This window comes from Scophthalmus maximus, chromosome 13 (assembly GCF_022379125.1).
Source record: "Scophthalmus maximus strain ysfricsl-2021 chromosome 13, ASM2237912v1, whole genome shotgun sequence".
NCBI lineage: Eukaryota > Metazoa > Chordata > Actinopteri > Pleuronectiformes > Scophthalmidae > Scophthalmus > Scophthalmus maximus.
In genome coordinates, this window is record NC_061527.1 from 2,591,712 (window position 1) to 2,609,008 (window position 17,297).

The following is a 17,297-nucleotide window of genomic DNA, read 5'->3' on the forward strand; positions in this document are numbered from 1 at the left end:
CGACTCGGCCCCGTCCGTCCCTCTGCGTTGGGTGAAAACACCAGACAGTCCATCACACGGAGCGACGCACAGGAGCCCGTCTGTGCGGGAGGCTGACACCGATTGATTTAGAAAGGAGCGAAGAGTGACAAGGAGCTGCCATGTAAACAGGAAGTTGTCTGGCATGGTCACAGGAGCGCGACGGGGCAACAAGACGAAGAGGTCACCTTTAAAAAAATAAAAGACACACGGGACAAAACAAGAAGGTCGCGATTACGTCTATTTCCATTTTTGTTTTTTCTTGAAAGATTACAGAAGTCATCACATCCCCACTTTAAAAAAAAAAGAGTGGTACGTTAGGAAATATACAAAATCATTGGTTCACTTAGATTTTTGTAGCATATTGTCAATACATATAAAATCAGAGAATTCACGCGATTGGCAGCGGTGTGAAGATGAAATCGATACAAAATAAAGGGTGGTTTTCTGTGCAGCTTTCTTCATTCATCATCGCTACAGAACTCACATCAACAAGATTCATCAACATGAAAATAGAAAAGCTTTCATCAAATTTCCGCGGCGGCTACATTACACACAGTTCGTCATCACTAGATTCTATGGCTGAATATTAAAAACATTACAAAATAAATCACTTTCCTTCATTTTGTTAGAGCAAAAAAAAAAAGAAAAGAAGAAACTATTTGCATAATCAAAGATATCGTAGAAAAGAAAAGAACGCTCGTTTATTTCCATAAAATGCAGAATGCTGCTCCTTCGTTGGAAAATATTAAAAGAACTTTTTTTTTTTGTTGTTTAGTGGTTTTTATGAAGCAGAATTTTCAATCTCCAAAAAAAGTCTTTTCAATTCTCCCTCTGAAAACAAGCAGCTGCGGTCGAGTGTTTGGTTCCGTTCAGTCCGGTGAAATGGACCTGGTTCGTCCCGGAGTGGGATCAGACGGACGACAGATTACAAAGGCCACGGGGAAAAAAAGACACATGTTCCCAATCGGCATCTTAGCGTCGCAGGTCATGAGCTCATACGGCAACGAATTTCTGACAATTTTGGTCTTTTTCTTTTTACTTGATGGATTCTTGAGCCATCAACATGATTTTGAAGCTGCTGTTGTTGCTCTGAAAAGTCATTTTGCCCAAATCAAAAAAATATTTCCCATATTATCTAGCCACGAAATTGTAAAAAAAACCCCTCAAAAGTATACTTCAAGTTGATTACAAAAAAACTGTCCACAAATAAATCAGTGAAGTGTGAGATAAGAACCAATTGGGGGGGAAAAGGTTTTGTTGTCATCTGGGTGAACTGCAGAGTTTATTGACGGCTGTAGATATGAATGCGGCCGTGTCAGAGTCACTGAGAGAGAAACAAGGCTTCTCCTCTTTCCGTCCAGCTCCACATTCCTCTCCGACCGCGACGACAGACGACTCTGTGTCCGTCTCCGTCTTTTCTGGGAATGTCTTCTCTTTCTTGTGGTCGTTGCTATTTTCCGAGGTCGGGAAATCCCTCCGAGCTCACACAAGTGGTTCCCCCCCCGCCCCCCCGCCCCCCCGCCCCCCCACAGCTCTGGGTTCTGTGTTTTCCACACGTCTCTAAAAAGAAAAGAGTCCAGTCCAGCTGCACGGGAACAGACGCCCGGAATAACAAGTGTCGTAAAAATACTGACTTCCGCTGCGACGGCGACACGAACTGCGGACGAGGCTGAGGCAGCTGGACGGGAGAGAAGAAGAACCGGGTTGCGTTCAAAAAAAACCTCGAAAGATTCAAAACAAGGATCTGAACTGCTGTTCAAATACGAGAGATGCGTCGACTTTGGTGAAAGGATAGAAGAGCAGAGAATTACTGCTTCTGTTCCCGCTGTCTGTTTTGACGCAGCTGATAATTTGTGCCTTCGGTCACTCTGTCACTTCACGATCTGCTGGAATAAAACACACCTGCCTCTCAGCCCTCGTCTCTCCCTCGTGACAACTCATCGCCTCGTCTCTCTTCCTGCTCAAAGAACAACTACTTCGTCCAGCCGCGCTTTCCACGTGCCGCCTAGTCCGTCCCGTCGCCGCGGCGCTCGGTCAGGTTTTTTCTGAGGGGAAACTTTCAGTTCAGCCCGTTCAGCGTCCCTGCCTCGTGAATTGCTAAATTGCAATTGCACTGGCAGATTGAAAAAGTATTTTTAATAACAAGAGCCAGGTGACATGCTTCAAAATGTCTGTGTCTTTCTACCGTGGCTGTCACTAAGAAAAAAACATTACATGGTACATTGTTCTGATGCTCGTCAAGATTTAAAGTCTAAAATTTGGAAATGTGAGATTAATTATCTCGATTTAAAAGTTTCTACCTTTGAATTCATGGTTGAACTGATCTCATCCGAAGATGCCTTGTCAAGTTAGTCTGTGATAATGTCCTCCTCATCTGTTTAATCTACTTTTAATGATGTCAAATTGGTTCACTGTGAATTCAAAGCCGGATTCTTTAAAATCTACTCGATCAATTTTCGGAGATTGTTCCAGCGTTGAAAGGTCGCGCTCACGTCTCAGGGGTCAGTGTAGGAGAAGACTCCAACGTCCATATGCTTTTTCAATATGGATGAAGCCAAGTCCAAAGTTCTCCAGCGCTGATGTAACTCTCTGCTTGACATTTTGTTCTGACTGAACTGAACTGAAAAGGAAACTTTCCCCCAAAAACCCTTTTCTCTCTCCTCAAACATCCACGTTCGCTCGGTCTCTTCCACTCACTTCCTTCTTCTTCTTCTTCTTCTTCTCTTCCAGAATCTGTTTCCCTTCATGCTGCCGTTCACAGTAACTCTGCTCATCTTATTAGTCGCAGATTCTAACTGATTCTTACCTTTATATATAGCAGCTTAAGTATAAATATATGGATTTATGACTAAAGTGTAACGGAATGTCCCTTTACACAGTATGATGACGAATGTGATGAATTGCTTGATGATATATTATCTTAACGCTGCTATATTGAGGTTTTTTTTTAATGCTGACCAGTCATTTGACTTTTTAAAGGGGTATTTCATAACATTGAATACATTCAGTATTAAATTATCAGCTGGTTTTCTTAATCACATGTTATCAACATGTCGTAAGAGATAAAACATCTGATGATTCGAATCTTTTACAGGTTCGATTGCTTTTTGTTAAAATCTGTTCAACCCCCCCGTTGTTTCCCCTCGTGCTGCTCAACCATCACCCGTCCTGGTTCTTAAATCATTAATAAGAAGCTCGTAGTGTCTTGTTGCTCGTACGTGGACGATCAGATTTTATCTTCATGACCTTTAAACTCATCTGCACTTGAAAAAGAAAAAAAAAAAGCAGGTGAAAAGTCAGAAGATTGGATCTGTGTGCTGGCTCCTGGAAGAACTTGTTCCCTTTTCCCAAAGCAAAGCTATATATATATATATATATATATATATATATATTTATATATACTGTATATATATATAATAAAAAAAAGTGGCAGTGAATATTTGATCCTCTCTACTCTACTGGAATCATACTGAAGTGGTATCCCGGACCCCGGACCCCCCGGACCCCCCGACCTCTGGCTCGTTACTCGAACGACAGCAGGTCCGGGTGCGGCTCTTCGTCCTTACCGCAGGGGGCGCCGTTCCCCAGGAGGACCTCCTCGCCCAGGCTGATGCGGCAGGCGGTCTTCCCCGAGCGGGGGGTGGAGGCGAGACGGGAGTCCGGCGCCGGCGCCTTCTGCCAGATGTCGCAGGGCCTGTTGGCTCTGGGCTCCGGCAGCGGGGGATCTTTGTTGATGAGGTCTGGTACCGAGAGCTGGACCCGGTGCTGACGGTCCTCCTCCACGTCTGCTTCTGTGTCATCGATGGCTCCGTCCACCTTGCTGCTGCTCCCCGTCGTCTCCGAGACTTTCTGCTCCGCGTCGCCCAGAGGGGGCGCGATATCCGCCGACCCCTCGCCCTCTTTCTCCTTCTCGCCCTCCTGCCGCCGCTGCTCGTCCTCCTCCTCCTCCTCCTCCTGGGAGATAAGTGGCGTCTTCCCGGGGGACGAGAGGAACGAGGACGAGTCGCCAGCGTCCGGAGAGGAGACCACCGGGTCGGAGGAGATCATCATGTCCTGGGTCGTCTTCAGCGCCCGAGGGAGCCGCTTCTTCCCCGACGGCGGCGGCGGGTCGAGCCGAGGGAAGGAGTCGAAGGAGATGTGACTGGAAGAGAGGCGAGGAGAGGATGATGAGGAGGAAGGATCAACACAGGTTAAAATAAATAAGATACCATTAAGAACTAGGTAGTATTAACATGTGGTGCCATGTTTTTATACTAAATTATTGTTTTGTTTTTTAAACCAGAAGGAGCTGGGGGCGTGGCCTGACAGAGAGCATGAGGTCAACCTACACCTGCACCCATTGGACGATACAAGCTGTCAATCACACGGTATCCACGCCTCAATGCAAACGGTGCTTCCATCGCCTATTTTGCTCAAAATGGATCATAATTTACAAAATGAACCGCATGCTGTTTGGAAGAAGACTTCAAACTCTGTTTTTTTTTGGTTTTTTTTTAACTTTAGCTGGTTTGAAATTAACTTAAATGTTTTGTATTCAATGGAGGTAAATATGAGCAGAGCTGCTTAAAAGAATGACTTCTGCTCCACTGATCTTCAGCCGCAGAGAAGATAAATCACTGCTTCTGGCACAAATCCACAGATTCAGACCTGAAGTGAACGAGTCGCAGTTTGTGAGAAAGTAATTAATATAAAAGTATTAAAGTTACTTCCATTTTCACTGTGCAAGAAACCGAAAGGATCAGTGATATTCAGTTTCAGTTATTCTGGCAGGCGCCTCTGATGCGTCATCACTAATTTAAAATCATGTGACAGAAAGAAAATCTTAAATTATTCCGCTTTTCTGACCCAATGTTTAATTCACGCGCCTTTTCACCTGACGTTTCTTTCAACCGAGATAATTCAATATTTATTTTGTCTTTCAGTGCTTTTATCATGAAATTGAATATGAATCCCTGGAAAGTTTTATGATCAGGACTCACATATTCATGCTATCGTGCATAAATTAAGTGGAAAAAAAAAGTACTGACAGACTAATTCAACAGATTAAAAGTTTAAGTTATGATGATCTAGGGTTGAAATTAAGATTAGGATTAGGATTATGTTTATTTGTGGTTACGTGTATCGGTCACGTTTGAATCCTTCCTACCTGTTGGCGGTAGTTTGGTTGAGTTCGTCCATGCAGCTCCACACGGCACCAACGTTTTTGTTGACCTCAGTCACTCCGATGTCCCCGAGGTGGCTGGACTCCTTTCTCCTCAACAGGTCATTGACCTGGAAGGAAGCAAGGAAGGAGGGAAGGAGAGAATGACACAAGGAAGGAAGGAAGAACGGGAAAAAAATGACGCAAGGAAGGAATGAATGAATGAATGGAGCAAGGAAGGACGGAAGAAAAGAAGGTAGGAAGGAAGGAAGTTAGGAAGAAAGGATGGAATGTAGGAAGGAAGGAAGGAAGGAAGGAAGGAAGGAAAGAAGGAAGGATGGAAGGAAGTTAGGAAGAAAGGAAGGAATGTAGGAAGGAAGGAAGGAAGGAAAGAAGGAAGGAAGGAAAGAGGGAAGGTAGGAAGACAGGAAGGAAGGAAGGAAGGTAGGAAGACAGGAAGGAATTAATGAAGGAAGGAAGGAAGAAAAGAAGGAAGGAAGGAAGGTAGGAAGAAAGGAAGGAATGACACAAGGAAGGAAGAAAAGAAGGAAGAAATGAAGCAAGGAATGAAATAAGGGAGGAAGGACGGAAGGAAGGAAGGAAGGAAGGAGAGAATAACACAAGGAAGGAAGAAAAGAGGGAAGGAAGGAAGGAATGACACAAGGAAGGAAGAAAGGAAGGAATGAGGGAAGGAGAGAATGACAAAAGGAAGGAAGGAAGAACGGAAAAAAAATGACGGAAGGAAGGAATGAATGGATGGAGCAAGGAAGGAAGGACAGAAGGAATGAAGCAAAGAATGAAGGAAGGGAGGGAGGAAGGAAGGAAGGAAGAAAATCTTTTCAGTCAGATGTTTATCAGATAAATTGATGTTCTGTATTCTGACCACATTCTGTGGTGTGTGTGTGTGTGTGTGTGTGTGTGTGTGTGTGTGCGTGTTTCACACTGACCTTTGCCCCGACGGCCTTGCCCAGGTTAATGGCGTTCTTCAGCCTCTGCTGACCTCCGGACGAGGAGGTCGAGGGAGAATCCACCACGGAGCTGGACCCCAGGTTGGAGTTGGCCGACGCCGGGGTCCGTCGGGCCGAGGGCTGACCGGGCCTGGAGATCTGAGGACTCTGCTGCTGGGCCACGGAGTTCTCAAACATGCTTTGATCGACTAAAGAGAGACGACAGGGGAGAGAGAGACATTCGTTAATATATAATAAATACGATTTTGTCAGAAGATGGTGGACATGTGTGTGCGTGCGTGTGTGTGCGTGTGTGTGTGTGTGTGTGTGCGTGTGTGTGTGTTTGTGCAAAGCTGCAGAACCTTTAGACAACATGACGATGATGTTTTGGTCCCAGTCTGATATTATCTGTCCTGTCACCTGTTATACTTGTGAAACTGCTGGGAATACTACAACTACACATATGGATCAACAGCTGGGGAGGGTTTTTTTATTTTTATGTTGTCACTTCGTGTCTCAATTTCCATTTTAACTGCTGTGAATTCAAGCTGACGTCTGCCGCAGACGTTGTGAAGAAGCATAACTTCTTCACAACGTCACGTTTTGTCTGTCATGAATAAATAAATAAGCCTTGGGTGGTTTCTCTGCAGCTTTGCACAAGACAAACTGATGTTGCATCAGTGGAAGAAAAGAAAAAAAAATAATTCAAAGGGATTTCATGAGAGGGGCAAACAACACACAGGGTGCAGACGGCAGGGTGCAACACTGTACATCACGCTATGATGAATAAATGAATTAAACCAAACATGCACACTAATGATAAAAAAGAAGGAAAATATGAACCAAAATGCACAACGATCGTGAAACAGCAGAAAACAGAAATGAGGAGGAGCCGACTGAACACACACGTTCTTACCTCTTGGAGAGCAACGTTTCTCCGAAGGCGTTTGTTAAATGAGACATAGAAGAATCGTATTTTACATCACTTCACCTCCGAAGAAGAAGATTAATGAACCGTTCTTGCCTCGTCACGAAAGAAAAAAAAAAAAGTCAAAATGTCAGGCGAAGTTGATGGATATAACGACCAGAGAGGAGGAGAAGAAACCGTCAACATTTGGAATCAGATGGAGCATCTACGACGGCGTATGAAAAGCATACATGTACGGGGGCAATATTTCGAGAAAAGCCATCAGAATTTCCGAGATTAAAGGCGGAAATTTACATAATTTTGTGCGTTTTCCTCTGATTCATGGCAAAGTCTTGCCAGAGTCCGGATGCTAACGATAATGTGTTGATTCTGGGCTAAAGTCACGAGTAGTTCCTTCTCACTAAATCCGATGGCAAAATATAATCTGATTAGATCATCCACTGCAGAATATCAGAGTTTTTTCTCTCGTAAATGTGCCACTTTAATCTTAAGAGAATATCTAAAAATGTTCTGGTAAATTTGTGACTTTTTCCCTTAAATTTACCACTTTAATTTCAGAAAATATCCATGTTTTTTCTCGTAAATTTTAAAATTTTTGGGATTTCAATCTCAGAGAATATCCAAGTTTTTTCTCTCGTAATTTTTTGCCTTGATATCAGGAATTCCGCGCGGAATATTACCCTCCTCCCCCAGGTCCATAATTTTCTCTCTCTCCCAACAACGGCCCCAATACGCCGTCGTTAGCATCAGAACCATTTCAGTCAAAAAACAAAAGTATTTCACTTAACGTCCCCAAAGGGAGAGATTCTACTCAAAGCACTTTAAGCTGCAGGCGCCGGAGGAAACATGATGCGACGTTGTGAATCACTGTGACACGGGGAGGCACATTTAGAGTCACTCGGAGGAAACGGGAGATATGAGACCATGTGATTTACTTTACAGCGAGAGCTGGCACTCACTCACACAAGTCATCAAACTGCAGATCAATTACTGCGGCAGAGGAGTGCAAAGGGAAACCACGCCAAGACTCGCAATGAATGTAATTATAGAACGGAGAACAGTTACCAGAGTGTGTGTGTGTGCAGGTACTGCAGCGTCGTGCTCCGTGTTTGAGTGCGTATGAAATTATGTTTTGTAATGGATGATTAAAATGCGGATGGGAGCACTACAGGTCGTTCGCTCAAACAGTCGGCGTTGCATTTTGTCTTCTTACCATTCGGCCCGAGACACAATCAGTACGTCCTTCATTAAAAAAAGAAGCAGAACTAAAGTTACTGTATTTTCCTATTGTTGCAAATCAAGGGGGCTGCACGGTGGTGTCGTGGTCGGCACTTTCGCCTCACAGCGAGAAGGTTCTGGGTTCGAGTCCCGGTTCAAACCAACCAGGGCCTTTCTGTGTGGAGTTTGCATGTTCTCCCTGTGTATGCGTGGGTTCTCTTCGGGTTCTCCGTCTTCCTCCCACAGTCCAGAGACATGCAGAATGGGGTCAGGTTCATTGGAGACTCTGAAGTGACCGTAGGTGTGAATGTGAGAGTGAATGGTTGTCCGTCTCTGTATGTGGCCCTGTGATAGGCTGGAGACCTGTCCAGGGTGAACCCCGCCTCTCGCCCAATGTCAGCTGGGATTGGCTTCAGCCCCCCCTACAACCCTTAAGTGGATAAAGCAGTAGGCGATGGATGGATGGATGGATGGATGCAAATCAAAGTTTTCAAATCAATTAGCGTTGCAATGTTATCAGCATTGATTGCCACACGACTGCAGAATATTGGTTAAGGTTTAGAACTAAAATGAGGGAAAACGATGGTGCAGAGTTTGGGGTAGCCAATTGCTGCGTTCCATTATGATCTCGGAACTCGGAAGTCGGGGTTAGCGGTCACCGACCTCCGAGTCGCAAGTTGCAACTGGAATGCCCCTCCACGAATCGGAGCTCCGAGCTCCGAAGTCCGGGTGGTGATTTTTTTCCCCGTCGGTAATTCCGAGTTCCGAGATCATGACGGGACAATAACCCCGACTTCCGAGGTCAAATTTGAACGCAGGGTAAGATTCAACCGTGCGAGAGCTTGACGGCGGCCAACCAACATTCCTGGCATTTCAGAAATGTATCCTTCCAATCCGACCGGTTACCTTTAGCTCTGATGAGGAGAACTCCCTGAGGACCGCACAGGTCAGTCACACCCTTGATTTACATGCGCTAAGCCTTTGTCCAACGCTCTGCCGGTCGCTCAAGGTCACCGGCTGTGCAACAAGGTCGTCGAGGGATCTCAGGATCGATCCAGTCACATTCCGTGAGCTATAAAAACATCCTGATTGATCCCACATGGCGATGGAGAGGTAATGGCCGGACACTGTAATGCAGTAAGCCCCGTGGAGGACTTTGTGAAGCCAATCCCAGCTGACATTGGGCGAAAGACGGGGGGTTCACCCTGGACAGGTCTCCAGCCTATCACAGGGCCACATACAGAGACAAACAACCATTCACTCTCACATTCACACCTACGGTCAATTTAGAGTCTCCAATGAACCTGACCCCATTCTGCATGTCTCTGGACTGTGGGAGGAAGACGGAGAACCCGGAGAGAACCCACGCACACACGGGGAGAACATGCAAACTCCACACAGAAAGGCCCTGGTTGGTTTGAACCGGGATTCAAACCCAGAACCTTCTTGCTGTGAGGCGAAAGTGCCGACCACTACGCCACCATGCAGCCCTCTGTAAAAACGTATAATTCAAAAAGGATTTTAATGTTCTTCAGGTTTGCTCTCCACCTGCCGCCTGGAGATGCGTCCAGGTGTCTCGGTCCGGCTCATTTACACTGATGTGATTTATGATGATTATTTACGACGAGTTCTCAGCTGGACGGAGCCTGCGCCAAAACTCTTCGTTTTTGCTCCTCTCTCAGGGGTTCCTGTTAAAACTCTTGACAAATGCGAATGTGGTATTTTGTTTTGTGCAAACGCCAGAGCAACCCACTGGAACTGGAGGTCAGGTTGACCCAGGTACAGTGAGTTACAGTCAGACAAACCAGACACAAACGTGACGTCTCACTCGATCCACAACGTCAGCAAGACATTTTCCTGAGGAGTTTATGGTTCAATCTCTAGTTTCAAGTCTTCTTCAATTCAGCGTGATGTTCGTTTTGTACATTATGGTTTCGTTCAAAGTCGAATAGACGATAAAGCAGCGGGTGAATATACAAAAGCTGGAGATACTTTACAACTCCAGAGGAACTCCCGCGGCCCGTTTGTTGAATTCACGAGGACTCTTGTATCGCCTGTTAATTACAAACAAGCACGGAGGATTTACATCTGTAATATTTAGTGTTCATTAACACTGAAGTGAGTTCTTCTTTCCTTCTCTCTTTCTTTTTCCTCAGGAGCTGCTGAGGATTAACAGCAGTGTGTAATTCAGTGTGTCTCCCCTCCCTCCTCCAAACCTTCTCGTGACTAGGAGCCAGATTTCAATAATGTCGCACCATGTTATAAGTCACGTCGCGACCCTGCGCCGCAATAAGGGCAAGATGAGACACGGAGTCGTAAAAAATAAGTAAAAAGACGTTAATCCTACAGTGTCATTATGGTTCAGTCTGTGTGTTTGAACAAGGGACGTCTCCAGAGGAAAAGTCCAGTGACTGTGAAGCGAGTGGATTATTTTCTGCGCATGAGTCGTCAATAATAAGTAAAAATATCTACTGAACTATACATATTAGTACAGTGGTTGAATTACATGTAGGAATTAAGTTTTATTTGTCCTTGCAGATCCATTTGGTCTGTCTGAGTTTTAATTTCCTATGAAAGACACGAGTGCGGATGTTGTGAATGTTTCACACCATTTTCTCATCGACAACGAACGTGTAACAGCAGCGTTGATCAACTGATGAGTCGAGCAACGATTTAGAATAATTGTTTGCTCTTTAATGAGCACAAATATTAAACATTTCATGGTCTTCGGCTTTTCTAAATTGAGAATGTTCTTTCATTAAATTTAATTCCAACTCACTCAAAGGTGACTAAAGGAAATAAGAACTTTGAAAACATCCCTTTATAATTTCTACGGGGCAGTTATTGACATTTTAAACTAGGATTAATTCATTATTAGAAATGATAACTAATAGATTCATCTACAATGACAACAGTTACCGGAATTCTTTGGTGTTACGGGTAAAGAATGAACTTCAGTTAAAAGTTGTATCTCACAGAACTACAACTGAAGGGGATTAATGGAACTAAATGGGACTTTCCTCAGTGAAGTGAAATAAAACCGACGCCGCACATTCATTAATATCTCAGTTCTAAGACATTAACTATGTCAGTATTAAACTGAATATCATCCACGGACACAATACAGAACAAACTTAATGTCCCTATAATATCTGTATCTATGACACCACGGTTAGTGGCTCAAGGTTTTTGTCGTGATGAACTCAATCTGGTGTTTGATGAAAGTGTGCCTACTTCTGACGCAGCTCAACGCGTGGCTCATTTTTCTCAGACGTCCTCCAGGAGTAAAGCACGAGGGAATTATGAATCGCGATCCTTATTATCATTATTTTGGCAACAGGCCAGAACCACCGCCGCCGCCCTCTTGGGAGGCGCCCGTGTGACTCCGGCTCGCTTCCGCTTCACGCCGGTTCTTCGCCCCCCACTTTGCCCCGCTGACTTCACCATCCATCACCATGAAACCCCCGCGCAGTAAATCTTTACCTCAACCATCTTTACTCAGAGGCCGGGTTCTGCCTTTGGGTTCACCCGTGTGAAGCAACAAATGAATTACAGTTTGCAATTTTATCACCATTTTGCTTCTTTTGTCTTTTTATTTTTTGTCATAACGTCTTTTAAAGGAGCAGGAAACTGGATTGTGTGTGTCGGAGTGACCTGAAACACGCCCACCGAAACACACACACACACACAATAAATCCTCGGCCCAGACAGGCTCATTATCACTGATGTATTAAATTATAGATCCTCATTAAGACGTGTAAAGTGTGTCTAGATGTTCTTTAAAAGCAGGGAAAGAAAAGTTCTTGTATCTGGGACCTTTGAGAAGGTCGAGGTAACACGGTTTATGGTATATTAGACACCCGCATACGCTTATATATTTACCATTATTAGAATTCTTAAGTGTTCGCGTAAGAATGGGAAAGTTGACAACACAATTTAAGTATATACAAGTGTATTGCCTTCATACCTAAATCGTTTCTCATCCACTTGCAAATTGACGAAAATGATTTTTTATTGTTTCCCCGTGTTACCGCTGCTAACTGCATTAGTTATTGAAGTAATAACAACATCCACTTTCTGGTTCCTGTCTCTCCGACGTAAAGTTCTGCAAAATTCAGCTTTCGGGCTGTTGATTAAAAAAACAAAAGAAGACATTTGAAGACGTCCCTTTGGATTCATGGAAACTTTTCACAATGTTCTGACACTTGACGCACAAGCTAAATGTTAATAATAATAACGATATTAGCAATAATAACGATTTTTTTACTCTTACTCCGTTACTTTTTCGATTCAAAGCAATTCCCTCATTAGTATGTGTTTTTCCCTCCAAGTAGGAATAATGAAAACATCAATTCAAAGCGGTGAATTTTGATACACCTTTAAATTTAAGCATCACCTCTTTAATCTCATTTGCAGGTTGATTGTCAATGTGTATCATCTTCACACGTCTCCGTCCCACCAGACGATATTATACTTCAGGTTCATCTTATCTAATTAGCCACATTAGCTTCTTCTCTCTCCCGCTCTCGCTGGCGCATCAAAATTGAACCGACGGCAAAATTGGTAAACTCAGATCTCCGCAGACGACGGAGGCTCCGTCTACGACGCCGACGGGTCGTCCTCTTGTGTCCCTGGTTGACCCTCCCTCCCCGTCTTAAACAGGGGCCTACGTAAACAGAGCGGGGTAAGCGAACTTTAAATTCCATCCCCCAAGAAGATCACTCAGCATCTATCATGTGGTGACAGAGGTCTCCGAGGACAACAGAAGTCCCATTGACAGAACCGACCTGCCGCCTCCTCCGCCTGATGTCACCTCTTCACATAGGACGTCCCTGGTTTTTAATTTTTCGCACTTTGGGATCGTTTTATTGGCCGGAATGGCATTTAACCCACACGGCGCCGACACTGTCGAGTGAAAACAAACCACTAATGAAACTTTGAAACAAGCCACTGATTTTTTCCCAAAGCGAAACTCTCCCGTCGCTCGCACCGACACTAATCAGGCCCCCGCTATAGAATTTAAACCACGCGATGAATAATTCCATGTAATCTTCACCGACTCGCCAACAGACTGATTGCAGTTTTTCTAAAACAGGGTGGACACTCGAGACGGGGTGAGCCGACCTGCCCCGACTGTTCAATAGAAGAGCGATTGCTGCGGCACAGCCCAGTCTCAGCCCGTTACCTTCACGCACGCACGCACGCACACACACACACACACAGAAATACACAAACATCTCTGTTCCAAACCCTTTTGTTCCTTTTAAACCTCTTTCTGTAATATTTTGTGTTAAATATGTACCCTTTCATGCTAAATAAATAGTATGAAAGGAATGATAATCGGAAACCCCTTCATTAATTAATTAGTGTAATTGCGAACAAAGAAGCTTGAAGTATCGTCAATGAGAAGTCTGGCAGCATCTTCTGGCTACTAGTGTATCTACTTTTATTTGCCCCCACAATTTGTACCCTATCCATAAATAAATTGTGATTTAAAAACCTTTTTTTAGGTGAACATGTAATCAGGACGAAAGGAACTAGATTCAAACCAATAATTGTAAATAAAGATGGAGGCCACGTGTCTCCACTTCCTCCCACTGTACAAAAATGAAGCCCCAAAATATCCTGGATATCTTCGCCATCTTGTCCTGGTGACATCATTTGGAGTTAGCGCAGTAGTGATGGATGCGGAAGGTGTGTAGTATAATGTCTGGCCACCAGAGGCAGCAGAGATCGGCGTCTTTATGGACCATCGTGGATTGTAGACTATAATGAATTTTCTATGTTCTATGGCTAATTTTTCATACGCTAAAAGTAAATTAAATAATCCTCCAGTCACTTACAGAACCTTAATGATTCCACGTAATGTTCAGGTGGTTTTTCTTGCTGCTTTGAATTTAATGAACCTCTTATCCGGTCATGACCTTGCAGACACCATTACAGACCTGAATCTCTCTCACTCCGTTTAAAGAAAATGATTCAATCAATTATGATGCTGTTCCCCACAAACTCTTAAAAAAAAGCAGCCAGAGTATCTTACATAAGTGTCTCGGTCACACAAAGGGGAAAATGAACAGATCAGGAAGGAGCAGAATGTGGAAAAGAGAAAGACTGAAACAAGAGCACGGTGTAGTTTAAAAAAGTTGAAGTTTAAAAAATCTGCCCATTCCACTAAGTGTCCACCAGCTCAGCGAGAACTACTGGAGATAACTGACTGTTCTGACTGGTTCTATAGACCCACTGTCACTCGCTTCTTTGTTGAAGAAAGAAGCTAAAAAAAATGGCGGCGGGAGACATTTATCACCACACACAATGGGCTTCTGGGACACTCAAGCTAGTCCAACCCATCGAAAGTCCAAAACTATGACACCACGAAGAACCCGAGCATCCTGCATTTACCAGAGTTTGAGACACTGGCAGCCATTAAACACAAAACAATCATAAACAACCAAAATTTAATTTAAAATTTGCTACTAGCTACTAGCTTGGCTGTAGACCAAGAGTCGCAGTCAAGCTAGCAGCTAGCCTGCGTCCATGCTAGCAGCTAGCCTGCGTCCATGCTAGCAGCTAGCCTGCGCCCATGCTAGCAGCTAGCCTGTGGCAAAGCTAGCAGCTATTCTGTGGCCAAGCTCGCATCTCTGTGGGAATCTTTACAAATTGTCTTTTTATACCTTTTCTTTTATACGGATATGTGACCTGAAAACCATATTATTGTTGAAATGCTGCTTTTAATTGTCTGTGATTTGTATGATTTTGTGAAAGCCCTTTGTGAATCTACTTCTGAAAGGTGCTATATAAATAAAATTATTATCATTATTATGCCAAAGCACAGTGTTGCTTCAAGCTAACAAGTGCCGACGTCATGCTAACATGCGCACAATGACAATGCTAACCTGCTGATGTTAAGCGGGTGTAGTGTTTACCATCTTCACCGTCTCAGTTTAGCGTGTTAGCATGCCAACATGCTAATTAGCATTGCAGAGTGCTGACGGGAAAAAATATTAGTTTTGCTGGTATTTGGTCGCAAAAAAGGTAATTGGGTAAAGTTACATTTTTAATCCCGATGAGGGCGTTAGAGGGAAAGTTGAATGTTCATCGAATAAGCAAAGTGATTACTAATCACTCTGAAGAGAACATGAGTGTCTGTAACAAATATTACCAATAGCTGATGAGACATTTCACTTAAAACCATTAATGGTGGCTGACTTTTATCAGAGAAAAAGTCAGGGGATAAAGTCATGAGTCACCAAAGATCATTTTCATAAAATGTCATTGTTATTCATCCAAACGTGGCGGACAGGCCGACTGAACGATATTGACCCGTGAGCCACGACCTAAATCTTATTGAAAAGAAACAGAGTTTTCTGGTTTTTTTTAGACACATCTTTTGGTCCAGCGTTTGTGTTCTCCTGACCTGCAGTGCGACACCCTGTAGACACATTTCCAGTGCAGCAAGTCTTGGTTCAAAAGCGCCGGTTAATGAATCTCAGATTTTGTTTGACGTTCTTCTCAGATCCGAGTTCTTTCAAAAAAATAACGACTTACAGGGAGAGAAACCCCCCCCCCCCCCCCACCATCCATCATCAAAGATGCTGAGAATGTTTGACTAACCTCTCTCCTCTCGCTGCCTCCTCAAACCAAAGTGCGACGGCAGCACAAGTCAAGTTCTGATTAAAGGGAGTGTTTCTCAGCAGGGAGAGTCGCGTTCGCTCTTCATTTCGGTCACAGTGTTACGGTAACGCCATGTTTACCCTCTCCACATGCGTCTATGGACCGCGGCCCGCGTAGAATAAGCTCACTCCCGCTTACTGCCGCTTGTTCTGGGGAAATGAATCAACCAAACCGGACGCAGCCGAGGCAGTAAATTACACGACCTTATCATCACAGAATATCTGCTGAAATACACTGAACATCGCAGCTCAGCTTCAACAGACATCAGACATGATAATATCAGAGCTATGCTGTGACTGTACAGCTGGAATTCAAAGGCCCTCCAGCAACACTGTTAGTCTACAGAGACATAAAACTAACACGATGTAAAATCCAGATTATGTCGCCCGTGGTGCTGACGACACGGAGAAGCTGGACGGAGCGATGGGAGAGTCAGCGGAGAGCAGGGCTGCCGGTTGTAGCCAGACATGTTTGGGTGCCTTCAGTCTCCTCTGTATCAAAGTCGTCAGCTCAATAATTCATTCGGCCATTTCCCACATCGCTGTCTGTCTGACCCCACGGCTCCCTGGAGAGAGTCTGAGAAGAATGAAGGAGCAAGAGGCAACAAGAGAACGATGTGTGTGTGTGTGTGTGTGTGTGTGTGTGTGTGTGTGTGTGTGTGTGTGTGTGTGTGTGTGTGTGTGTGTGTGTGTGTGTCGTTGACAGCACCGGGTTTTCAAAGGACTGAATTAAAGATTTTAGGATCAGAAGTTGGATTTGGTTGAATTTGAATCAAGTTTACGTTAAGGTTTAAGTAGTATGGTATACTAGACTTCTATGTTCCAACATATTAAAACAATAAAGTTGGCAGCAGACTAATGTCTAAACTATTCTCATAGAGAACTAAAAAATGTAGCCAGGTGTATGTGAGGCAACCAGCCCTGACGACATCCACTGGTTTGTGAGCTTCCCTTTTTAAACCTCGAGTTTCGCATTTTGACCAGCGCCATCTTGGTTTCTTTTGCAACCAGACGTAAAACTGGGGGTGTGGTCTGACTGAGAGCTCGGCCACCTACGTCTGCAACCCTAGCACCGACTGGACGGACCAGCTGTCAATCAAACAGTATCCACACTGTCAAAATGAACATCATGCTGTTTTGAAGACGACTTGAAACTAGAGATTGAACCATAAACTCCTCAGGAAAATGTTTCCTGACTTAATAAATCAAGTGAGAAGTAGAGTCATTTCATCACGTGGACTTCTGCAAGAAACAACCAGTGGAGTCGCCCTCTGCTGGTGATTCCAGAGAATACAGGTTTCAGGCACTTCCACATTGCCTTCAGCTGACTACCCCCATTTTTATATACAGTCTATGGTTAAAACAGTAAAGTC

The 17,297-nt window shown here is 44.1% G+C and overlaps 1 protein-coding gene across 6 annotated transcripts in view; it reads right to left on the reverse strand.

Annotated features, from left to right (window-relative positions):
* Positions 1-241: 241 nt before the first annotated feature.
* Positions 242-17,297, reverse strand: part of LOC118318186 (carboxyl-terminal PDZ ligand of neuronal nitric oxide synthase protein-like) — a 136,924-nt gene continuing 119,868 nt past the window's right edge. For all 6 annotated transcript variants that reach the window (XM_035647599.2, XM_035647598.2, XM_035647602.2 and 3 more), the window contains 3 exons: positions 6,109-6,317; positions 5,168-5,292; positions 242-4,162 (listed from right to left, as the gene is read on the reverse strand). In XM_035647599.2, coding sequence (XP_035503492.2) covers positions 3,544-4,162; positions 5,168-5,292; positions 6,109-6,317 — 953 coding nt within the window. In that variant the 3' untranslated portion in view covers positions 242-3,543. The remainder of the gene's footprint in view (positions 4,163-5,167; positions 5,293-6,108; positions 6,318-17,297) is intronic.